Source organism: Aaosphaeria arxii, assembly GCF_010015735.1.
Source record: "Aaosphaeria arxii CBS 175.79 unplaced genomic scaffold BU24scaffold_7, whole genome shotgun sequence".
Lineage (NCBI taxonomy): Eukaryota > Fungi > Ascomycota > Dothideomycetes > Pleosporales > Aaosphaeria > Aaosphaeria arxii.
The window spans coordinates 833,919-858,698 of record NW_022983480.1 but is presented as its reverse complement, the minus strand read 5'-3'; the positions used below and the strand labels follow the sequence as shown (position 1 = coordinate 858,698).

Genomic DNA, 24,780 nt, shown 5'->3' with positions numbered 1-24,780 from the left:
ATCACACATTGTCACGCGTTACAGCCCATCTATATAATATATAAATCAATATCTCAAGATTTCCATTCCTTCTTTCAGTACTACGTATTTCCACTACTACTCATTCTTCTTCTCTTTTCTTATACAAAGTTAAGTAAAAAGTTTTATACACACCCTCCCTTCCTGCTGATCAGTGTGAAGAAGAAAAAGATGATGATACCCCAGCTCCATTCCAACCTACTGACTGAAGTGTGAATACGCCCATGTGATATTTATGATAACTGAAGTACCTAAGACAAGAAAAAGGTTCCGGGGTGACGCTAATGCATGGAAGAAAGAGAAAAAGATCGATTGGAAGGAGGTTGGGATTGACAGGAGCTTTTGGAGGAGAGGGTGATGATGGAGCATGGGACGGGAGGATTTACTCGTCTTCGTCGGAGTCCATGGCGGCGTCGCCGTTGCGTTGGGGTGCAGGGGCAGCATCGTCGTCGTCTTCGTCCTCGTCCTCGTCGATGACGCGCTTTCGTGAGCGGGGAGCAGTGACGGCGGCGCCTTCGTCTGCGCTGTCGTTGTCGGAGGGGACGGGGCTGGAAGCGGCAGCAGCGACGTCCACGTCGTCATCATCGTCGTCGCTGTCGCCGACGAATTCTGAGGACTTGAATTTGCCTGCGGGTTCTTTCTTCTTCCTCTCGAGTTTCCTCTTCTTCTGGCGGGGTGGTCGCTCCTCTTCGGAGAGGCCTTCTGTGCCAGAGGCGCTGTTCCTGCGACGTCGAGGGCGGTCCTCGGCGTCCGAGTCTCCCACGATGCCGTCGGAGTCGGAGTCGTCCATTTCGCTCTTCTTTTTGCGCTTGCCGCCACCGCCGCCCCTCCGTTTCCTGTCCGCCTTCCGCATGTCGCTGTCGTCGATGAGCTCCTGGCGCTGTCGTTGCTCTTCGGTTCGTTTCTCCATGACCGCTCGGTCGTGCTCTTCCTGCTTGCGGCGGTCCTCGAGGGCTTTGCGCCTCTTCTCCGCGGCTTCCTCTTCCGCTTTGCGCTTCTCCTCCTCGCGGCGCTTCTGCTCGGCTTCGCGGGCCTCGCGCGCTTGCTGGAGTTTGTTGGCGTTGGTCTCCTCGTAGGTGCGCTGGCTCTGCGTCGCGCGGTCGAGCTGCTTCCGCATGGTTTTACCCATGTAAGCACGCTGCTCGATGTCGTTCTTGGGGAACGGCGGGTCCGGCAGTTTCGCGATGGCGAAGAGCGATTCGATGGATTCGTCGAGCCCCGTGGAGGCCGTTTCGACCTCCTCGAGAGTTCGCTGCGACTCTGGCATGTTGTTGACGAGCTGCGCGATCTGGATCTGCACGAAGGCGACGTTGAACTTGAATTGCGTCTGGTTGGGGAGCACTTCGAGGGCGCGCTGCGAGTACTCCAGCGACGTCTTCATGGCTTGTAGGTTCTTTTCGTGCTTGCCGCGGAGGAGCCACACGCGTCCGAGGCAGGCTAGGATCGCGGGATCGCGAGCGCGGTCTTTGGCTAGGGCGGCTTCGTACTGGGGAGTGTTAGTTTGAAGGGGGATTGTGTGGAGGAGGCAAAGCTTACGTTCTCAATTGCACGCGTATATTGCTTGGTTTCGCAGTACGTGTGACCGAGGTTCATGAACACGCCGAAGTCCTTCACCGTCTCCTTGACCTTGGTCAGGATTTGAAGAGCAGACGAATAGTCCTTCTTGTCCTCAATCAGGGCGATAGCAAGGCCTTGCGCCGCATACGCGTTCTTAGGATCGAGCATGAGAGTCTTGTCAAAGAACTCGACAGCTTTCTCGTACATCTTCCGTCGCTTCTCCTTATCCTGCTCTGTGCCTCTTGGCATTTCGCGTGCGATGGCCAAGTGGATATTACCCATTCCGGTAAGGGAGTATCGGTCATGCTTGTCGAAGTTTATGAGGGTGTGCTTGTAGTGTCGTTGCTCTTGGTCGTCGGCGATGTTGAACGTCTTTTTCTTGGATTTGCTGACGTACCAGCCGTACAGTGCTCGCACTTCCAAGTTGGACTTATTTTCTTCGTATAGCTTGACCACAGCCTTCGGTCCTTCATCAGAAGGATGCTGCCTCAGGGTGATGTAGGCTTGCCTGACGCGGGCATCAATGTAGTCGGGGTGACGTTTCAAAAGACCTTCGTAAACGCCCTTGGCTTCTTCAAGCATACCTTCGGATTCGTATGTGCGGCCAAGGTTATAACTGATGGAGGTGACGAGGGCATCGGTGTCGATCGTCTCGTCTCTTGAAGCGGCCTTGACACAGGCCGTGAGAGCAGTCTGGAACAATGCCCTCGCGTGTACAAAGCGCTCGTTCTGGTAGTGGAAGCACCCCATGTTGTTGAGAAGTTGAGGGGGAAGCAATTCGCGTAGGGAGTTCTTCAGGGCGTCCTCATCTTCATATTCTTCCGGATAGTCTTCATCGGGAATGGCGTCCAGTTCCAATTGCTCCACCTCCTCAAGACATTTGAGGCTCTTGTCGGGATGTTCGGCCTCGTAGAGTCTTGCTAGATTAAGCAATACGGACTGATCCGGCTGTAATTTCCTCTTTGGATCCTTCCATGCCTTGACCACATCCTCCAGATATTTGAGAGCCTTCTTCAATTCGCTTGATTTGTCCTCCTTGGAGCCCGAGGCTTGTGCAGCGAAAACATCCTCGGCATAGAGAGTACCAAGCAAGATCTGTGCTTCCAAAGTAGGCTGTTGCTGGAGTATCTTCTCGAGTCGGAACTTCGCACCGTCAAAGTCGCCCATCAGAACACGCATCTGTGCCGAACCGAATTTCGCAGGAATATATCCGCGGTCGTCGCCGCCACGGGCTCGATCGGACCTATGATAGTAATCCGTAGCACTTTTGCTATCGTCATCCTGATGAGCCTTCCTAGCGAGGTAGTACCATCCGTCACTAGCAATATCGTTGACATCAGTGAGCTCAATTGCACGCCTCGACAACGTTTCCACCTTGTCCCATGCTTTTCGCGCAGTGTACCAGCTTCCGAGCGTCGCGCAACTCAACGGATATCGGTTGTCTTGGGTGAAAGCAGGTCCAATGAACTGGCCCATAGCCTTCTTTGTCAAGTTGAGAAAGTTAGGATCGGAGGGCGGTAACTGAGCGGTCAATTGGACGTTGTAGATTCCCAGCAAGATCAAGGCCTGCTTGGACTTGGGGTTTAGGTCCAGTGCTCGCTGCCATGCCTGAGCAGCGTCGTCTTTGAAGCCCAAATTCCAGAAGCAGCAACCGATTCCAATGCGTGGATCCGGATCTATTAGCCCAGGAGAGCTTTCGAGTACGTTTTGGTATATCTTCAGAGCATCGGCGTATTTTCCCATAGAGAAGTTGACTCTGGCCTTTCCTAGCTTGGCCAATAGATTCTTCCCATTCGATGCGCGCAGAGCATCCTCAAAACATTTAGCAGCTTGCTTTAGCGTGTCGATACGCTCCGAGCTAATCTGTCCGGGACCGGCAGCAGTCGGAGGGGCTTGTAGGGATGCGCGCAAAAGATACAGAACTCCTCGTGCAAGGAAAAGCGGCGGGTACGACGGGCTGATTCTAGAAGCGTCATTGAGCACACTGGTTGCAGCCTGAATGTAGAAGTCCTTGGTCTTGATCTCATCAGAGTCGGTTTTGCCATCTAGTTATGTTAGTCTTGAGTCAATAGAACGCGCGATACCTGCTCTCACCTGGAAGGACTCGAGGAGCCTGCCGACACTTCAGAAGATACAGCCAGCAAAGGCAGTTGAGAATGCTGAGACGCTCTTGAGGTGATCCACGCGCGAACACATTGATCCCACTACTCAAGACCTCGATTGCTACATCGGCTTTCTTGTGCTTTGCGTAAGCGATTGCTACTGTCAACCAAGTATCCTTAGTACTGTGTTCGTTCTCGAGCAACGTGCAAAGCTCAGTTGGATCTTCTTGAATGTCTTCATCAAGTGAGATTTCAATATCGACGGGTCCCTCGGCGTCGGTGACTGTGACTACGATCGTGGGTGGAACCTTGCTGTATCGACCAGGTGGAAAGCTTTCGGTACCGTTCACACCATTCGTACCGTTCGCGTGGTCGTATGCGGCCGCCATGTTGCGCGCGTCTGCGATGGCGGAGGACGCGGTAGGGATACGGTTGGGAGGACGTTGGGCAATCGGATTTCTCAGGCAATCATGCTTCAAGTGAAACAAAATGGAGATCGGATCGCGAGGCTAATCGAAGCCTGGCTTGACAATGATGGACAAAGGTTCTCAAGAGTTGCGCAGGAGAGCTTTCGACTTGCGACGGAACGGCGAAACTTTGCGGCGCGCTGAGGTCCTAGCGTGGAATTGATCTAAGCTCCGCGTCGTCGAATAGTCGAATACAACCAAAGGGTCGAATATATGTTATTGATGTAGTAGAGAGAGCGTTCCGTGATGCTGATAGACGTCAAAATACATACAAACACTTGTTTCAGTTTGCTGTGAGGATAGGTTAAATTCTCATCACGGCTGCATCACCATTCTTGGCGAGACATCACGGTGATGATCCGTGCGGCTCCAACGTAACCCAAAGCACCTCCGCAATAGCTATGCGCAAAGAGGTTTGCTCGAAAACTTGACATTGAACCAATCGACCGATATGAACTCGAGGCACTCCCAAAAGCTGCCAAACACCGTGCGCGACGTCTAAATAAACCATGTCACGCGTCCCGCGAGGGGGTCCAAATGGGACGGGGGGGTATACAAACGGTTATGGTGGTTACGGCCAGGGAAACGACGACAGTTACGAATCTTCGAGACGGCCCAGCGGGGACGATCGACGCCGAGAACGTCGGCCGGGAGGCTACGGGGGTTTTTCTGAGAATGATCGTGAACAAGAGAGGCGGCCAGGAGGTTATGGAGGGTACGGTTCCCGCCCTCCACCTCAGGAAGACAGTGAACAACGCCGGCCAGGGGGTTACGGAGGATACGGTGGCTTCTCTCAATCTACAGAGGAGTCTTCCCACGTTGCGCGACCTACCAGCCTCGAGCGGTCCGATGCTCGTCGCCGGAGCGGAACAGCTAGCAATAGCCGGAGTAGAAGTAGACCAGGTGCTGGTCGATATGGACCTGGAAGTCAGCAAATGGAAGGTCAGTGGGCTCTGACGTTTCGTTTCACGGAGCTTCAACTAAGTAAATCAAACAGAGATTCTCCAGGAGATTCAAGACGAGTTCGAATTCATGACAAATGACCAATGCGTACCAATCGATATTGCACTCAAATTTATGGATTCGAGCTCGCTCGGTCTTGCGAATCAGTACTCAGACTTCCGACGAACATATCAAGAGCTTCAGCGTGGTCTCAAGACCATTGTGAACGGTAAGCGAACGACGGTCTGCAGTTATCATGTTTACTCCGACTAATCGATCCCATAGAGCACCACCAGGGTTTCAACAGCTCTATTGGTACATTCCACAAGATCCAGACGACACTTCAGCAATCACAGCACCGCGTTAGGAACCTGAAGGACTCCTTAACGCAGGCCAAAACCCAACTGTCAACAACTAAACCAGAGCTGAAGGAGTTCGCCATGACCTCCCAAAACTATGATGAGATGATCCAAGTCCTCAATGTCATCGAACAATTACAACTCGTGCCAGATAAACTGGAAGCTCGCATTTCCGAGAAAAGATTCCTTTCCGCTGTTGACATCCTTCAGGATGCGCTTCGTATGATCCGCAGGTCGGAGATGGAAGGGATTGGCGCTCTCAGCGATCTGCGCATCTACTTGAGCAACCAGGAACATTCCCTCACAGATATTCTGATTGAGGAGCTGCACAATCATTTGTACCTCAAATCTCCTTATTGCGAAGACCGGTGGAAGGCGTATGCTCAAAATCAAGCCAAGTCAGATGTCACAGAACGTCCACAAGCAGACGCAAAGGATCGGTTGCTATATCATTTCCTCGATAGACTGGACACCTCTGAGCAAGTAAGTTGTTCTTGAAACGCCCCTAACAGACCTCGTAACTCACGTCGCAAAGATGACGGACGATTCACCTCGGAACCCAGAAGCGGACACATTCCAGTACATGCAACTAGTAGTTGAATCGCTCAACAAGATGAATCGCCTAGATCTCGCGATCGACACTATTGAGCAGCGATTACCAATTGAATTGTTCAAAGTCGTTGAGAAATCGAACAACGAGGTTGCCCAAAGACATCCGACAGTCATCAGGGCGTATGCTGCGAAGAAGGGCACATCAGTTGACCTTGGTCCAAACGGGAATGACCTTCGCTCAGGGCTTCTGAAAGATCTTCTGTGGACATTGTATGCTCGTTTCGAAGCGATTGCTGAGAGCCACCGAGTAGTCCATGACGTCGTCATGGGTATCGTCCGCCGAGAAGGTGCATCGTCCGGAACTACCTTGACCCGTGGTTTCAAGGAGTTATGGAAGTTATACCAAAGCGAAGTGAGTCTCTATCCCCAGCTTCAACCCTGCATAGCTAATCATCACTACCAAAGATGCGCTCGCTACTACATGACTACCTTGCCACTGATGGTGATCTAGCTTATCGAGGCGGACAAGGACAGACCCAAAGTGGAAGCGTCTTTTCACGTGGTCCTCGTGACAAGAACAAGCCCATGTTCAAGCTCTCCGACATGGACATCAAATCGACAGAGCTCATGACGGAGAGAGAAGATCTGGAATTCATTTTGAAATCTTCCGTACCAGGTCTGGTGTCTGACTCCAAGCAGCCAGATGACTTGAGCACTGCTGCCCATGTCAACCTTGATGGTAGCGCGACTGGTCACAAGTTGCTCATTGAACCGAGTGTCTTTAATATGGGCATTCTTCTGCCACCATCTCTGGAATTCCTGAATCGTCTCAAAGAAGTTGTTCCGCCAGGTTCGGACATTGTCATGAGCACTCTGACCTCGTTCCTCGACGATTTCCTTGTCAACGTCTTCCATCCGCAGCTTGACGAAACCCTTATTGAAATGTCTTCACAGACTTTTATCGACCTGGATGCATTCCAACAAGAGCCACAATGGGCCAGATTCGCCAAGAAACCAATATTCAAGGCAAGTGCTTACTGTCTTCTAGGATTTCCCAAACTAACGAGTGTAGGGAACGGCCCAATTCCTGGCGTTGATCACTGCATTCTGCAAGATGCTTGATAGCTTACCCCATGACCAAGCATTCAGCCAACTTATCATCACCCAAATGAAGACATACGCTCAAAAGTGTAACGGTTGGTATAAAGCTCTCGTCAGTAGGAGTGAGGCAACGGAGAGCGGTCGCCGCATGAAAGCCTCTGCCGCTTTTGCCAATTCTGAAGAGATGAATGAAGTCATCACCTCTCTATTCCAGGCAGATGCGCCACAGTACAGCGAACTTTTGGAGAAGGAAATCTCGATGCTTCTCAAAGAAGTTGAGAACGATCCGCTTGATGATGCCGACATCATTCGAGACAAGAAGAGTATCACAGGACTCTGTCTGCTGTACACGAGCATGAAATGGCTAGCAACCAAGATCGCGCAACTCCGCCATATTAGCGAGGTCGTGACGAATTCCACGCAGTCAGAAGCGGGCAACCAGCGCCAGAACCGCCGCTGGACGCATCTTACATCCACCGAACCCAGTGCAGAAGGCCTGTCGGTCTACCTCCCTCTCAACAAGGAGACCGCGAAGTAAGTTCCTACCCCATTTGCGACCCTGCCCGCCATATGCAATACTCACAAGTCTTTAGTGAATTCGACCAAGTAGTCCTAAGCTTCCAAAGCCTCAGCAACACCGCTCTGAAGAACCTCCACCTAGAAATCAGGACACAGATCATCTACTCCCTCTACCGCACAGTCAAGACCGACTACAATCTCGACATGCTACTCACAGAACCCGACCCCGCGGTCGTCTCCCTGAACAACGCCCTCATCAGCTTCGACGGCGAAGTCAGCACTTTCATCCCACCCTCGCAGTACAAGCTCATCACGACCGGCCTCTCTCCCCTCATGGACCTCCAACTTCTCTCGCTCTCGAAAGGCATCGAGTCCATGAACGCAAACGGCTGCGCGCACATGCAGCTCAACACGCTCGTGCTGCAGCAGAACCTCAAGAACATCGAGTCGAAGGCGGACTTGCAGTACTCCGCGATGTTCTTCGACCTGTTTACCAGCGGCGCGGACGCCATCGTCTCCAGGGCGAAGAAAGACGGTAAGGGCATGGGTTTGGAAGCGAAGGGTGGAGAGCTGTTCGGATACGACACCGTGAAGAAACTCATAGAGCTGACCTACTCGGAGAAGCTGGTTAGCGAGAGGAGGGAGGTCGGCGTGCAGGCTAAGAGGCAGCTGGATGCGCATCTTTTGGAAATTAGCGAGGCTTTGTATTAGTATTAGTTAGGTCGCGCGAGATATCAATGATGAGGCGTTGTCGAGCTATGATGGTTATGTTTGCGAGGCAAGATCATGATGTGATGGGGTATGCATGATTTGGAATTCACTTGGATTCTTTCATGTCAGGCGTGATATATATTCATCGTAACGAGAAGAAAAAATGCATTCAGGTATCGAAATGAGTGATCCAGCAATCGCCCATGTAAGCCGATGACGCCAGACACCACATATGTATACTTTTTATAATCCAGTTCGAGACTCTCCCCGCGTACGATTTAGTACTCGCTCAAGTTCTCTCTAACCTTCTTTGCTCTCCTCTTATTCGCCTTGAAGTGCTTTTTCGAGTTCATTTGCAGATCAGCGGGATCGACATCCTTCTCAAGCGCCGTCACGGCCTTGAGTTTCCTGCCGCTGAGTGCCTTGCCCTGCTCGCTGTATTGGTAGTGGAATGGTCTGTTGAGACGACCCATTCCCTGGCCGGGAGCGAAGAACTTCTTGTCCATACGCGCGGTCTTTGGCCCCTGGACGGGCATGCCCATGTCGAATTCATCGTCCATGAGCGAAGCATCATCAGTGGCGGCCATTGATGAGGACTCAGCAATGGACTGCAAGTGTTGGCGGCGCTTTGCGGGCAGGTGGTTGACGTCGTAGAGTTCACGGTTGAAGTATTTCGGGTCGATTGGTGGGTCGCTAGGAGGTGGATGGCAGAAGAGAAGCTTGCCCTTTACGTAGTCCTTGAGAATGAAACGTGCTGCACGGGACTCGTCTGGCTGGCCGAGACCTTGGGTGGAGAAGCCACGGGCGATGGCATAGGCACGTAGAACCTCGTCTGAGGTGGGAGTGCCGGTACCGCCTTCTTCCAGTGGGCGCATCTCGATCTTCATGCCGTAGATGGCCTCCAAGAATGGCTTAGGGATGCGTTGTGCAACGAGTCCACCTGGTCCAGTGTACTCTCGAAGCTGATCGATGGGAAGCACGCCAGAGCAAACAAGCTCCGCCTTCGTGGTGGCAAAGTTAGGGAACACTAGACCGGGACAATCGCATAGGATGACTTGGTCACTGAGATGAATGGTCTGGAAGTGCTTCGTCTTTCCAGGGGTGGCCGAAACTGACACCTTCTTCGCACCAATGAGGGCGTTGATTGTGGACGATTTTCCAACGTTGGGATAGCCGACAAGGCCAATCTGTGTTTTCCTTACGGCACCGTCGGGTCCACTGGCGACGTCTGGAGCATGCTCTAGAAAGAGAGCCTCAAGCTCGTCGGTGGTTAATATCCTTGTTCGCTCTTCCTCTTCGCTCAACAGAGCCTCTTCACCAGGGACATCATTAGTTTCCTCACCAGCCTGCTCTTGATCGACCTCCTTCTTCTCTTGAAGTTCGATCTTTCGTGCCTGTTCAGCCAATTCGTCACCTTCGGAATCGTCCTCCTCTTCCTCATCAAATGAGTCATCCGAGTTATCTTCCTCTTCGAGATCTCTAGCCTCATTCATCTCCTTTGCCAGTTCAGCTGAGAAGAATTTGTAGTTGATGCCTGCAGAGACGAAATAGTCGGCCCAAAACTGTCGTTGTTCTAGCGTCATCATATCTGCTTTGTTCACCAACAACAGATTATTCTTCTTGGAATCGACCTCCTTAACATATGACTCTAGATCCTCAGAACGGAAGAGAAGAGGATTTCGTGCATCGACAATTTGTACGACAAGATCCGATCTTTCGATGACTCGCCACAATTGCCTCCAGACCTCGAGATTTCGCTCGAAAGGTGTCATAAGAAGATCGTTGTTTTCTTGCAGCTCTGCCAGTCCTCTCCTCCATTGCAATAACGACTCTTTCTCACGGGTATCAAGTTCTTGGGGTGTCGTCTTCGAATCCCACGCCGGACGTCTGGGCACTGTCAATCGGTTCCTGTTCTCCTTCTGCTTCCGCACTGCAGCGCGCTCCTCCGCCGGAGACAAAAGGTATGGATTTTTCTGGTCTCTGTGGATGATCTTGACGTTGTTTATTTTTTCGGCCGTGAAGTCGGTTCCGGCAAGCTCGGCGGTGGAAAGAAATTCGTCGAGGGCACCTTGCTCGGTGACTGAGCGCATCTTCACCCATGAAGCCTCTTTCTTTTCGTTGATAACATACTACACACGAAAGTCAGAACAATTCAATAAATATTATGTATTTATTGCGCTTACAGATTCACCGTCCATGCCGGTTCGCTGAATTCCCTGCTGTGCACTTCCGCGGTGCATTTCGGAACTCTTGTTCTTGCCAAACCGGTCATTCATCAGGCTGTTACCCAGCCCGACGCTCTTCTTCGATTTCGCCAAAACCATTTTTGCGATTTTCTCTAGATGATTCTGGGTGTTGTTGCGTGAATGTGATTTCCTTTGGACTTCGCGTTGTCGCGAATGGAGGGGTTGATTAAAGTATGAAAGTTCGGGAAGAGATCTTACCCCACGTCATTCACACTTTCGCCTAAATTTTTTGGACCCTAGGAATTTGGTACCAGACTTTAACGCCGGCCCAACTTTTTTTTGTCAGCGAGCCATTCCAGCATTCTCCCAACTTCTACCCTCAATATCTAAGCCACCTATTCATACGTACGTGCGCGAGAGAATTGCAAATCCAACAGTCATCCATCATGCCTCGCAGGAAATTCATGTAAGGATCGTCGGAACCTCTGGTGAACCCACCCCGCGGCTAACCCCTCTCCTCCCGCAGTGACAAGAAAAATGCCACGACGTTCCACCTCGTCCATCGCGCGCAGAACGACCCTCGAATCCACGATGCCGACGCCCCGAGTATGGTCTTCCAGGAGGTCAACGCGCCCAACATGCGCCAGGCCTCCGAACCGGCCACGAGCTCGCGGGCATCACAGTACTCACAGTTCTCGGCGGCCTCCGGGCGGAGCAAGATCAAGTCCAGGGGCGAGCTAGAAAGCGAATTTGGGTCGAAAGTGCGGAAGAATGAAGGAGAGGCGGCTAATTATGGAATCTACTATGACGACTCTGAGTATGATTATATGCAGCATATGCGAGACCTGGGCAGCGGAAGTGGCGACTCGTATTTCCTCGAAGCACCCGGCGAGAAGAAAGGAAAGGGCAAGCACAAGATGGATCTTGCAGATGCCCTCCGAGAGGCGTCCCTGGATGATAGGCAGAGCGAGGCTGGCATTTCTGTGAGCAGCAGTGTGAGCAGGGCTGCCAGCGATGTTTTCGGAGAGGATATGGCGCCGTCTGAGTTTGTGCGGAAGATGACATACCAGGACCAGCAGAACATTCCAGACGCAATTGCTGGTCTCCAGCCAGACATGGATCCGAGGTTGAGAGAGGTCCTCGAGGCCTTGGAGGACGATGCGTATGTGGATGATGAAGATGATATCTTCAATGAATTGGCTGAGGATGGCTATGAGGTCGACCAGCGTGAGTTCGATTTGAGCACAGACCGATACCTGCTCGACGACGAAGACGACGGTTGGGAGTCAGATGACACTATCAAGGCGGGCTCACAGTCAGGTGGTGTATCATTGAAAGCACCCAAGGAGAAAGCACCCGTCGAGCCATCAGATCTAGACGCCCTCCCAGCTCCAGATGAAGCGCCGCCGCTCGCAGATGCCGGGGACAATGCCTGGATGGACGAATTCAAGAAGTTCAAGCAAGATGCCAAAGCAGGAAAAGCCCCCAAACCCGCCGCACCGTCCGACCTTCAGTCATCGGTGTTGACGGGTGCGTCAGCACTGACAGCAGGAGGGCGTAAGAAGAAGAGAAAGGGTGCCCTCACTTCCACATCTAGCTACAGTATGAGTTCTTCTGCCTTGCACAGGACTGACGCTCTCACGCTTCTCGATCAGCGATTTGACAAGATCGAGGAGGAGTATGCTGCCGAAGACTTTCCAGACGATATGTCCATGGCTTCGGGTATGAGTAAAATGTCAGGGTTCAGTAAGATGTCTGGTATGTCCGGCATGTCTGGGTTGTCTAGTATGAGCGAGGCACCCCAACTCAGGTCTGATTTCGATAACATCATGGACGATTTCCTGGGAAGTCATTCGATGCAGGGCAAGAGGAGGGTCAAGCGGGCCGGCCACCAGACTGGGTTGGAACAGCTCGAAGAAGTCAGGAAGGGGCTCGGGCCAGCGAGGTTAAAGAACCCAAGAGCCCAGAAAGCTTAGTTACCAAAGGTACGATGAAAGTTAGATTTACGATCACATGGTTTCAACCTTGCAAAGAGGGCAATGAATGAATCCCCAGGCGTTAGATGAATGGCATGATATACCCATAGCATAAAAGTTATTTTAAGAAATAAAAAGGGTAGGGGTCTAGGTAGTATTAGACTCTCAGTTGTATTTGAATACAGCCCTTTTCCTGGTCCCCACAGTGCTCGCTGCGATTGTTGTATCGTGAACCGTGATCGACCCACAGCCACGTTGGAGTATATGCAAGATGATGCGTCTTTTTTACTCAATCCGAGGCTAGGCATTCCTCTGCGCGTGCAAGCTTTCCCCTGACCCATGTTCTCCGAATTAGCATCTGGGCGATCCGAAGCTTGGGCTGGACGTCGGCTGTAGGGCATCGCTCCCTGTTCCCTACTTTTGGCTTGTATGCCTTTCGCCTGGGTGCACTGTGGAGCGTCCTCGTAGGATAAATTAGGGGGATTTGGATATGTACAGTGTGTATGCTATCTTGAGACGCCGCGTGTTAAGCAGGTAGAACGGCGGTTATGAATGTGTCCAACCCCCTTTCGAACATTTCGTTGGCCACGCCGACACCCCCTGGATGTTCCACAGGCGCCAGAGGATTCTTGACAACGTATTCCACGTAAAGATTCGCCCAGATCTGGTGTAGATACGGTCGAAGATTGTTTTGTTTCGTGTCGGTAAGCATGACAAACTTCATGCGGGTGGGTGTCTCGTAGTAGTGTAGTTTGTATTCGCCAGTGCGATATGACAGAAAGGTGTCGTCTTCCCCTCCGAGTTTCTGAACCATGTTGCGGAGAGAGAAGACGAGACCAAAGATCAGCTTCTCATCATCTGCATGCGACATGTTCCTGCGATTGGTGACGGTGCCATCGCCGCTCGTTATGCTTGAGCCGGATTGGGGGCGCGCGGTCTTGCCTGAGGATGAGGTGGGTCGAGGAGTCCAGCGACGACTGTAGATACACTCGGCTGTGGGGAAAGAAGAGGGCGTTAGTTATGCGCTGCCATCGGAGGGAAAGAAATAAAAGAGTGTCAATGGTCGATCAGAATTGCAGACATACTGTGACGATCGAAGATGTAGAATGAGTAGAGCACCATTGCGGTGAAAGATGTCGCGCGCGCCGCCCGTTAATTATAAGGAGAACGAACAGAGGAATTGATGATTAGGGTATGTATCTAAGTAGAAGGACAAGAGGGTATTATTGTCGCCAAATCCCCGAGGCTGCCAAGTCAATGCAAAGTCAAGTCAAATCAGATCAAGTCGAATGAATGAGTGAATGGGTGTTATTATGGAGGTACACAGTAGATACATGGATAGATTTAGTTAGAGGAAGAGTCCCCCAACCCCGCCACCAAGTTCTGGAAGGCGGCCGTGCGTTTTGATCAGACGCTAGTACTAATCTGTACAGTAGGATGTGTTTGTGACATCTCAGAGAGCCTGAGGCTTCCATTGACATACAATTTCCTACCTTAACCTTACTCTACCGTATGCATCAACACGTCGTGCCCGCCCTCTCCCTTCACACTTCTCGGGCCATAGAACTATAATTTCCCACAGATTCATATCCGACAATTGTCTTCCGAAAGCTTCCGTTTTTACTGTCTGAGACACTCTTCTTTCATTGAGCTGGGGCCGACCCTCCTCTTCCTAGCGGCCGTCCGCTCCGTCCCATATCACCTATTACGATATCATTGCCCAGCCCAGCCATGAGCGTCACCGAATCCAGCCCTTCCATCAAGGACTCGATTAACGTCGATGTCCCAGGCATACACTCTTCGAATCACATCAGCCTAGATGTTCCTGCGATTGAAGAAACTGGACGACCCGCACCGGTCAAGTTCATGTGAGCTTTCCCCGCAGATCGATCCCCGCAGATCCTCTCTACGACACCTTTCGGCCCTCACAAGGCAAGACCATTTGTAATTGCCATGCTCATCCATGTTCTCTCTAGGTCTGCACCGGCATATCACTCTCCACTTCGACATCACAAGCGAGCCGCTTCTTCAACCAGACGAGTAAAGGTTCGCATCTTCACCTTCCCGATAGCTCCATGGTGGTCCTCCGACCAGCTCTGACGACATCAATTAGGAAACCCTGAATGCTCGATCCGAGTACAGCAATAGCGAAGATGACGGGACTGCTCAGCACCGCATCAACCAATACTTGATCAAGCAAGAAATTGGACGTGGATCTTTTGGAGCAGTCCATCTTGCCGTGGACCAATATGGCCAAGAATATGTGAGGATCCAACCCACCAGGCACACATAGCGAAGGAGTACACACAGATCTCGATCTCAATGCGGGTGCCCCGCGAGGACTCAAACCCTTTGGCTCTCCGCTAACGCGCCGAGGACAGGCTGTCAAAGAATTCTCCAAGTCGCGCCTGCGAAAACGGGCACAGTCGAATCTTCTCCGCCGTCCAAGTGCCCGAAGACGACGACATGCCGGTGCATTGGGTGCAGGTCTTGGTTTCAACTCTCCGCTCCACCGACATTCGTCGTCCGACGAGAACAACTCGCTCGATCTGATCAAAGAGGAGATTGCCATCATGAAGAAGCTCAACCACCCAAATCTCGTCTCTCTCATCGAAGTGCTCGATGACCCAGAAGAGGATTCGCTGTACATGGTCATGGAAATGTGCAAAAAGGGCGTAGTGATGCGGGTAGGTCTAGACGAGCGGGCAGATCCCTACGACGAGGAGCAGTGTCGTTGTTGGTTCCGAGACATGATTTTAGGCATTGAATATCGTACGTCTGCAAGACCATGATGGTTTGGAGTGGAAATTAATTGTTTATACAGTTCACGCGCAAGGAATCATACATCGCGACATTAAGCCCGACAATTGTCTGGTCACAGCCGATGACGTACTCAAGATCGTTGATTTTGGTGTATCAGAAATGTTCGACAAAGAAGGCGAGATGAGAACTGCCAAATCTGCGGGATCGCCGGCCTTCATGCCGCCCGAGCTCTGCGTGCCCAAACATGGCCATGTGTCAGGCAAAGCAGCCGATATTTGGTCCATGGGTGTCACACTCTACTGCTTACTGTTTGGCCGAATACCGTTCGAGAAGCACGGAATGATTGAGCTGTATCAATCCATACGAAACGACACGCTAGAGTTCGATATCGAATGCGGGGATAAAGTTCGAGACCTGCTATCGAAACTTCTGGACAAGGACCCTAGCAAAAGGATAACCATGGAGGCCCTTCGCGTGAGTAGTATGGTAAATATAGGTGCGATAGACATACTAACCAAAGCAGGCACATCCCTGGGTAACCAGGGACGGAACAGATGAGCTTCTGTCGACCTCGGAGAACGTAGCTATAATCGTGGAACCGCCCACCGACGAAGAGGTGAATGCCGCTATTACAGGGAACATGGGCCATTTGGTGACAGTTGTAGGTGCATCTGAAGTTGATCCTCGCATAAGACACTGACCTCTTCCGCAGGTACGGGCCGTCAAGCGCTTCAAGCAGCTTCTCTTTCGGAAGCGACCCGAGAAGATGGAGGGTATTCTAGGGGGTGCATCCCGCATTGTACAGCCCCCACTATCGATACGACCATCGGGACTGAGGAAGTCCAGATCGCAAGATACCGATAACCGCCGACCAATCGAGACCGCTCTGACGACTGAAGGTATCCACCGCGAGATCAAAATCGACAACAACATCCACCGCGTGCCCGAGAGCATAAACGAAATGGCCTCTGCGAAACCGGGTCTCAGATCTGAAGTCGTCGGCTCCATTCTTCCAAGCAAGGCATCAATAACCAGCAGTCCGATATCCCCGAAACCTGTTGCCTTAACCGACGCGAAGGTTATACACGAGAGCATGTCATTTCGGCCCACCCCTTCACAACCAATCCAAATACCTTTCGTCTCCCAATCCGCACCCGCAACCCCGACTATTGGGAAAGGACATGCTCATGACCCCCTTGAGGATACACTATTCCTCAACATCGGTACAGGAGAGGACTACCTCCCATCATCTGGGGATGACACGCCTGTGGTTTCCGAATCGCCTGGCGCTGTCGATATTGACGTCTATGAAACCGCTTATCAAGAGGAAATCAACCGAATCATGGAGAAGCGAAAGCAAGACGGTCGCCCACCCACGATGTACCTCACTAGGCGTGTTGAAAATACTACAAGTTTACGTGACAGCGATTTGATCGTCGATTCCGGCCGCACGAGGGACGAGTTGAAGAGCAACCTGAAAGCGCTAGGCAAGCGCGCGAAGAAAGGCTTCGATGACCGTGCTGAGCTCCAGAGGTTGGAAGGCAAGGAAGATCTTCTTAGCAGAGGCTGGCGAAACGTTCGCGAATTCAAAGATATGGTCGATGAAGCACGAGAGATCGTCCGCGAAGAGGAGAGAAGCCGGAGCAGCACACCTGTCGGCAAAGCGTCGAGCAGAAGCGGGACGCCCGTTGCCGAGAAGAGTCGAGGATTGGGGCTATGACCGCATGGGTTTCTCGATCCGCAAATATCAACAGCGTCCATTTAATACGACGCCACGCGAAGAGCTGGAGCATCTCGCTGGTTATCTTCAGGGCATGGTAAAACGACACTTGGAGACAGGCCTCACCATTGTCCACATCATCACTGCCAGCATTCCCTTCCAACCGAGGTACATACATAAACGCATTCCCACCGTATGAGTGTTTTTCGCCTTCTTTTAGACTGTTAGCGTAGATGACAGGGTCCAGCCAGTCTGCTTCCTTACAACTTACTTTCGCTTCTCATGACACAAAAGGGGTTTCGATTCTATTTCGTTCCGTTGGTATATACAAGCGCAGGTCGAGCAGGAGCTTGATGCTCCCTTTTCGGATTCACTCAATCAGTCAACACCTCGAGTAGTTAGTTGTCGTAGCCGGTCTCTATCATTTGTAGGAGGATACAGCGTGGGCGTCCACTACTCATTTCTCTCAGCCGGGTAAGGAGGGAAACGTAATTATGAATACACTATCAAAACTTCACAATCCGTCTCTACAACTCTGAGACACCAGCTCGGGTCTGTTGCTGAGGATACGTTAATCATTGAGTAGTGTTGCTACCTAACTTGTCTTCACGAGCTTTATTCAACTCGATCAACTCTACCCAAGTCGTACCACTTCTACACCCACAATTACAAGCCAATTCCAAACACAACCATTCGCATACACCCTCCCATTCCCCTTCCCCCTCCACAAAAAGAATCATCTACGTCAGAAACAGTTCGCTCGCTTACCGCCTCGTGGTCACCCACCCCATCCTTCTTCCCCTATCCCCACCCAACCCCACAACAACAACCCCCCAACCCACTACGAAAAAAAGATGCAAAAAAAAACATACAACAGCGGGGATTCGCTGATGGTCACCCACTCAACTACTGGTCCGCCGGTATTCTGCTTAAGTACGGCTGAGCGAACGGGAAGCCCTGGTTTCAGAATCCTATGGTCGTATGTGCTGGTTTTAACGGGTTGTTGGGGTGATGTTGTCGGTGAATGAGGGGGATGGTACAGGGGAAGGAGGGAGGAGGAGATGAGGGGGGTGTGAGGTTGTGAGGTTCATTGGTATATATCGTTGAGGTCGATTTTGGTTGCGTCGTCTGGGGGGGTGAGCTTCCTAAGTATGCCGTCGTGGAGAACAGACGAACACAGAGAATTGAACTGTTTGGTGCGAAGCCCAGTACAAAGGGCGTAAATTGAAGTCCTGAAGATGATGTTGTTATCTTCCGACTACCCATCACGTCTGGTAAATGCATCAGTGGTATCCTCATGACCTCGTGCCCCCTCTTCCCAAGAAACAACAAGGTGAAATATGCTTTGATGATACCTTCGCAGCAGAAAGTGCACGAAGAGAGAGAGAGAGAGAGAGCTTGGAAACACCATATTCTTCTACGAGGTAATTCGATCCTATCAAGTGTACTTACATACGCGGATAATGAATGGGGTTTGGCGGTGAAATAGAGGCGCCAGATAGTGATGAGAAAGATCATATTACGGTACCATTACATGGTTGGGACAAACGACAGACAGGCAGGTGATGATGTTGTGATCAAGTTCAGAAGGAAATAAGCAACTGATACATGAGATATCGGTATAGTCCTATCCTGTTCGGCTTATTTTGTGGTATTTAAAACAACATCATCAGGTGCAAAACTGCTCGAATCAGTATGGATTGAAAGGTGTCTGGCTATTACATCGATGATCTTTTCTGGTCCAGTGGGTCGAGGAAAGGGTGGTCATTGGATGCATTGAAGAAGGATATCGTATATCGATTCAATAGGGAAGTCTCTACGTACATACTAAAATACAACAGATCCCCTTAACTAATGCGCAGAGGTAAGGTGGAAAGACAGACGGTGCATAAGAGCGTCTGTTATGCTCATCTTCCAGCAGTCGTGATGACTGCAAGTTGAATTCCACACCATCCATCCAGTTTCCAACCTTCGTCTAAACCCTTATCCATCTTTCGTCACTTCGAACACCGACGTGAAGTCCACCTCATCTGGTTCAAAGAATCAATTTAATCGAGGCATCCATGTCATATAAGCCACCACTCCACATTAAAAAAACATATCCAGAGCGTTCACCCAGATCACTTCGACTGGACTGACACTACGTTCCGCGTAACAACATATACCACAACCTTTGAACAACGTGACCTGAAGCTGAGAACATAGCGGGGACATCAGGCACCGCGTACTCCTGAATTCTGTCCTATGCAGTCGAGCCGTCAATCTAGCGTTGTGGAATGATATGCTGTACCATGACGTTCGTAGTCAGGCGAGGCCAGACCAGGATGTTGTGTCTCGTCTTGTACAATGGACGAACACTTCCGCAGTGATGGGACCTTCCTCACAAGACACCAATCTCTACAGCTGTGACATTTCCTCCACAGTTTTGGGAGTGCAACCAACCACGCATTAAACCACCCCTTTCTCGTTCCTAAACCCCAATTCAGTCTCCAGTACTAAGAGCCGACTTAGTCATTGCATCCACAATCACTCACCCGTTCCATATTTCGAAAGATAATTTCTCCAGCAGGCTTCCAATGCTGTTCATCACAGCACAAACCACACTCTCCCGCAACCCCAATTGAAAATTAAAAAACCACGAACCCTATCAAACTCCAATTCAATATCACCAAACCAGGTAGTGCATGATGACCAACCCTTTTTCACTCCACTCCACCGCATCACCCCAAATCCAACACACCAACCCCCCCCTCCTCCAGACACTGGCACACAATAGCACACAACACACAATCCCACACACAATCCATCAATTTCACTACCAAAACTTTCATGCCCGATACTGCAAGCCCCACTCGACCTCCTACTTTGATTTCGACGGTCGTTGACAGTGCTAGGATAAGTATAGGAGGGAGGGGGATGTGAATCGACGGGTTACCGTGACGTGGGATGTATGGTTTTGTTGGTCGTACATGTATGTTCGTAAGGTACTTTATCCACGCTGAGCTCGTGGAAAGAGTGACGTTGGGGGAAAAAGAAAGAAAAGAAATGTACGATGTAGACCGTTGTGTTTGACTTATAATAATCGTCTATCAATTGTGACCGAATTCCTGTATGGATAGATGCGATGTCGAACATTAAGCCACGCACACACAGGGAGCGAAGCCAGCACGATGAATGTGGATGTAGATGTATATACACTATATTCCGTATTCCGTATACAGGTTGTAGTTATGTAGACAATGCCTCTATGTACACTTCCTCCCCTCTTCACCCCCTCTATCCCTCCCTCCCTCTCCACCAACATCACATATCCAACTCCCCCTCCACGACCTCATCCTCCGCCTCATCGTCATCACTACTACTCAGCCCACTCCCCCCCCTCCGCCCCGCATAGCTTGCCGACCGTCCCAACTTCGGCTTCTCATTCTCCTTCTCCTCCTTCTTCCGGCCATCGTCGCCGTTCAACTCCGCGTCCGCGTGGCCATGGCGCTTCTCCTCCTCCTCGACGGCCGCGGCCTTCAGCATGTCGACGGCGCGGTCGACTTCCTCCCACGAGGGGCGGGTGTCCCGCGTGCCGTGCGGTGTCGCGGGGCCGGACTGCGTGGCTAGGAACTGTATTCTCTGCGCTTGCTCTTCTTCATCCTCCTCTAGTTCTTCATCGTCTCGGTCTCGGGATTCTTGTTGTTCTTGTTGCTGTTGGGTTTCCGCGTCGTCGGAGTCTGACTCTGAGGCTGAGTTCGAGATCGAGTTCGAGTTCGAATTTGATGGTTGCTGTTGTTGGGGTTGGGATTGTGAGGGGGGAAAGGCGGAGTCGGAGTCTGATTCCATCTGTGAGAGGCTTGATGGCTGGCGTGTTAGACCTCCTCCTGGGTTACCACCAGGACGGGTGTGGGCGTGAGCCTGCATGGGAGAGAGGTTCCTGTCGGAGTATTTGTGCGGGGTGTCGATGAGGTCGGGCGCGCAGGTTGGGGTGATGGGGGTGGGGAGGTTGTGTTCGACGACGACGTCTGATGTCGTCGTCGTGTTGGGCATGCCATCGCTGTGGTGGCGATGGTGATGGCGATGCATGTGCTCGTCGCCGCCGCCGCCAGGACTAGGCTCGTTGCTGAGATTCATGGATGTATCGCTCTTCCAGATGTTCTTGAAGGTTCGTCGGCGGCGGAAGCCACCAGTGCTGGGCGGATTCGGGCTCTCTGGCGGCGACTCGAAGAACCGCGAGTACGTGTTGCCCAGCTGTTGGACGATGGGGATGTCCGACTGACTCCCCAGCGTGCCGGACCTCACGAAGAGGACGAGTCCGAGACACAGCAGGAGAAGCGTGGACTGCACGACGGCCATCCGCTTCTGCCAGACGAGTTCGTCGGCAACCAGGCTGAGCCTCGCGCCGATCTCACCGATCTCGTCTCGCTGCCTCTCCTTCATGCCTTCGAGCTCGAGAATCGTGCTCTGCCAGAGCTGCTCGTACATGTTCCGATAGCTCTTGAGCTCCTGCATCACGGTGCTGTTGAGATGCTCGAGGAACTTCTCCGTCTTGGTGAGCTGCCTCTTCTCCACCTTGATGAAGGCATCTCGCAGGATCCGCGACTGCTCCTCGATGTATTGCAGCGACAGCGTGCTGTTGGCCTCCAGCTGCTGGAGCCGCTTGTGAATGGACTTGAAGAACGACTCCTGTGTGGTCGGCGATGCGGGATTAGGTTGAGTCTGCGACGAAGGACGGGACTGCGACTGGCCTCCATTCCCACTACCACTGCCATTACCACTTCCACTTCCACTTCCATTGCCCGTCGAATTGGTCGCAGGTCTGCTCGCTACACTTCCCGACACAGCGCCCGCCGTGTTCTGTTCGGCAGACTTTCCTGGAGCTTGCTTGGCATCTTGAATCGAAGGGGCCCTGCTCTCCACCGCTGCTGACTCGTTCTGATTGTTGTGCGTCGACGACGCCTGCTTCGTCGTCTTGGTGGGCGCTTCGGCCCGTGGCGTCTTGTCGTTCTTCTCGACCGCGGGCTCCTTCGCGTCGCTAGCCTCGTATGCGTCCGACGAAGCCGCTGAAGCTGCATCGCGCTGGTCATTCGCGCTCTTGGCGTCGGAAGCAGCGGTGGCATTGTGCAGTGGCTCATGCTCCACGGCGATGGCGGCATCTGTGGCTGCATCTGCAGCGTCTCCATGCCCAGCGCTGCTGTGGCTGACTGCATGGCTAGCCTCCGCGCCATCTGCGGCCGTTGCGGTGTCGTCGCTCTGCTTGGGTGGGTCGGGTGCGACGTTTACGGGTTTGTGATCCGGCTCGGTCGGCAGCTGCTCGGTGTGGACTGCAGCTGCAGTACCAGCTCCAGCAGCATCGTCATCCGCCACAGCCACGGCGGTCTTGACTGGCTCTCCATCTGCGGCCTCAATGGGCTCCACGAAGTCGTCCTCCCCTCTGGCTTCCTCCTCGTCGCGTCGGAACTGTTCCATCATGGTGGTTCCGTGTATTCGTATCAGGCTTATAGGACAATAAAATTCGTTACCGTAATGCGTAAGAAACTCAATGCGTAAGTATCGTGCCCAGATCTGGGGCTCCTTGATCAGGAATGGCTGGAGGTCCCGCGAGTTGCGCGCCTCGAACTCCCCCACCGTCCGCCAGCGGTCCAGCTTCACGGGGTACCTGTCGGAGACGCTGACGCGGACGTGGCGGAACATGGACGAGAAGAACTCGTAGTTGGCGAGGACGACCGTGTCGACGAGGATGTCGTCGCACATCTCGATGATGACGAACTTGTTGTCCGCAGAACACTCGTTCAGCATGTAGCTGTCCTTGTTCTCGACGAGCACGGCGGTAGAGCTCTTCGCCTTGCTATTCGTCTTCAGCACCGTAGCAGCGCAGTCAAACGACGCATAGTTGAATCGCTCCTTGCACGTCTTCCCAGCATCCTTACTGAGCGTGAACGAACTTGGTGCAATCTTCCCCTCGCCATCACCCCCAGTTTCCGCAGAATCCGACTCTTTCCTGCCACCGCTGCCGCCGCCACTATACGGCGCACCAGCCCTCCCAGGACCACCCTCCTCATCCACATTCCCAAACCCGCTGAAATCCAAATCAATCTCCGACTCCTCGCCCAGCGCGTCGAGGGCATTGATATTCACAGGGGGCCGCCGCCTCCCCTCCGACCCAGAAGACGACCCGCGCCCCTGGCCCACGTTCTCAGGCGACTGGCCCGCACGCGCGAGATTCTTCTTCTTCCACTCCTCGAACGACAGGAAATTCGCGTTGTCGAGCGGCGAGTCGGCCTCTGCCTCGTGCTCTGGCTGCTGCGGTGTCCCCGTCTCTTCAGGCTGTAACTGCGAGGACGTCCCTCTCGACGCATCCGTCTCAACAGCTCCATCCCTTTCCCCCGTTGTCGTAGTTGTCTGCCGAACCCCTTCCTGCCCTTCCACCACAGCAGCGGAAGTATTCCCCGCGTCTCCCTCCTCCTCCAAAGTGACAAAGACAGTATGCGTCGGCGCCGGCGCAGACCAACTCGTCTTCAGACATTGCTGCGGCAGCGTGTGCGTGATGTAATTAATGGTGCGGAACTGACATACCGCTTCCCCTGCCCCTGCCGCCGCTATCGACGCATTCGCTTTCGATTTCGATTTCGAATTCGTCGCGGAGGGAATGTGTGGCAGCACGGTGGTCGTTATCGTCGTGGTGGTCGTGGTCCTAGCGGCACCTCCGTCGGGCGAGGACGGGGGGGATTCGACGAGTACCACGGCTGTAGGAGTAGTGGTGGTGGTAGGTGTTGTCGTGGGCGTGGATGTGGATGTGGATGTGGTGGTTGTGGTAGTATGCGAGATATCCGTCGTCGTCGTCTCATTCGTCGTCGTGGTTCCCTGCTGTTGCTGCTGCTGGTGCTGCGCGAGTACTGGGCTGCAGACGAACAGCAGCAGCAGCAGCAGAAGCGACGTCGAGGTCGAGGTCGTCCATTTGTGGAGCTGCGGTGCGGCGCCAATCGCGAGCATTGCTTGCGAGCATTGCTTTTCCGCCCGAGTAAACGTTCCCAGTGCTTTTCTCTTGCTGGCTTCCTTTTCAGTCGGTGGTGCGGCGGGATGGTGGAGAGGTACAGGAGGAGGATGTGCGGCGGGAGGAGGAGATGGGGAGGAAGGATGTTCCTGTGTCGGTTTGCGGAGCGGGTGGCATGGGGCGAGGGCAGGTACAGTGCATGCGATGGCCGAGTACGTGGTGTACACCTAACAATAACTTCTGAAAGCGTATCTCGTGCCCAAGGGTTAGGTAGGTAGGTAATTAATGTTCCACTCGAAGGACTCGACGTCTCGTCTTGTCGTCTTGTGTCGTTGGAAATACGGGAAAGCGTTGCGGCGAACGAGGCGCCGAGCGGTGTGAATTGGAATAGTCAATTACACAGTTAGTAGTTCACCGCCTCGCCCAGAACCAAAAATGTCACACTTTTGTCTTTCGTTCTTTGCGGATCAATAACGCCAGCACCAATTCCTTGGGAAACAATTACAAAGTCACTCCATTAATTAATAAACCCAACCAAGTCATTCCAAACAAATATCCCCCGCCGGCGGCGCCAAGTGGATGAAAAGCCCTGTTCGTAAAAACCTCCGGAACCTTCAAATCGACCACCTGTCCAGATGTACATACATACATACATACCAATTCGGTACACACCTTACCATCTCAGCCGTGTATTAGATCACCCAAAAGCCCGACCCGATCCAAATCTACAAATCACCTTTCTAAATATAGGTGAACGGTTTTGCACTACACCTCCCGCGCCTTGTAACGGGGAATTATATTTCTGACCGTGAGGTTTCGTTACGTCCATGC

General features: G+C 52.4%; 7 protein-coding genes across 7 annotated transcripts; 3 read left to right on the top strand and 4 right to left on the bottom strand.

The window, feature by feature from the left end:
* Positions 1-52: 52 nt before the first annotated feature.
* Positions 53-4,437, bottom strand: BU24DRAFT_395817 (TPR-like protein). Its single transcript, XM_033525270.1, has 3 exons — positions 3,670-4,437; positions 1,555-3,620; positions 53-1,504 (listed from the first exon to the last, which is right to left on the bottom strand). Exons 1-3 carry the CDS (start codon positions 4,064-4,066, stop codon positions 401-403), a joined length of 3,567 nt encoding a protein of 1,188 aa, XP_033381054.1. The 5' UTR covers positions 4,067-4,437; the 3' UTR covers positions 53-400.
* Positions 4,438-4,519: 82 nt separating this feature from the next.
* BU24DRAFT_453075 (uncharacterized protein) lies at positions 4,520-8,506 on the top strand. The gene is made up of 7 exons (XM_033531236.1): positions 4,520-5,086; positions 5,142-5,315; positions 5,372-5,928; positions 5,981-6,409; positions 6,463-7,023; positions 7,070-7,632; positions 7,692-8,506. The coding sequence occupies exons 1-7, from the start codon at positions 4,654-4,656 to the stop codon at positions 8,326-8,328; spliced, it is 3,354 nt and encodes a 1,117-aa protein (XP_033381053.1). The 5' UTR covers positions 4,520-4,653; the 3' UTR covers positions 8,329-8,506.
* BU24DRAFT_374437 (ribosome biogenesis GTPase-like protein Lsg1) lies at positions 8,470-10,840 on the bottom strand. Its single transcript, XM_033524561.1, has 2 exons — positions 10,512-10,840; positions 8,470-10,457 (listed from the first exon to the last, which is right to left on the bottom strand). Exons 1-2 carry the CDS (start codon positions 10,650-10,652, stop codon positions 8,607-8,609), a joined length of 1,992 nt encoding a protein of 663 aa, XP_033381052.1. The 5' UTR covers positions 10,653-10,840; the 3' UTR covers positions 8,470-8,606.
* On the top strand, positions 10,816-12,753 carry BU24DRAFT_257696 (Low temperature viability protein). The gene is made up of 2 exons (XM_033522460.1): positions 10,816-10,980; positions 11,041-12,753. The coding sequence occupies exons 1-2, from the start codon at positions 10,961-10,963 to the stop codon at positions 12,488-12,490; spliced, it is 1,470 nt and encodes a 489-aa protein (XP_033381051.1). The 5' UTR covers positions 10,816-10,960; the 3' UTR covers positions 12,491-12,753.
* Positions 12,754-13,016: 263 nt separating this feature from the next.
* On the bottom strand, positions 13,017-13,612 carry BU24DRAFT_412045 (snare-like protein; the record flags this gene model as incomplete). The annotated part of the gene is made up of 2 exons (XM_033526084.1): positions 13,017-13,483; positions 13,576-13,612. 2 exons carry the CDS (start codon positions 13,610-13,612, stop codon positions 13,017-13,019), a joined length of 504 nt encoding a protein of 167 aa, XP_033381050.1.
* A 609-nt stretch (positions 13,613-14,221) lies between these two features.
* On the top strand, positions 14,222-17,090 carry BU24DRAFT_484425 (calmodulin dependent protein kinase; the record flags this gene model as incomplete). The annotated part of the gene is made up of 7 exons (XM_033533340.1): positions 14,222-14,358; positions 14,467-14,536; positions 14,604-14,753; positions 14,872-15,262; positions 15,315-15,727; positions 15,777-15,914; positions 15,966-17,090. The coding sequence occupies 7 exons, from the start codon at positions 14,222-14,224 to the stop codon at positions 16,971-16,973; spliced, it is 2,307 nt and encodes a 768-aa protein (XP_033381049.1). The 3' UTR covers positions 16,974-17,090.
* Positions 17,091-20,268: 3,178 nt separating this feature from the next.
* On the bottom strand, positions 20,269-24,311 carry BU24DRAFT_425345 (uncharacterized protein). Its single transcript, XM_033528722.1, has one exon. The coding sequence runs from the start codon at positions 23,946-23,948 to the stop codon at positions 20,277-20,279; it is 3,672 nt and encodes a 1,223-aa protein (XP_033381048.1). The 5' UTR covers positions 23,949-24,311; the 3' UTR covers positions 20,269-20,276.
* Between the last annotated feature and the right edge of the window lie 469 nt (positions 24,312-24,780).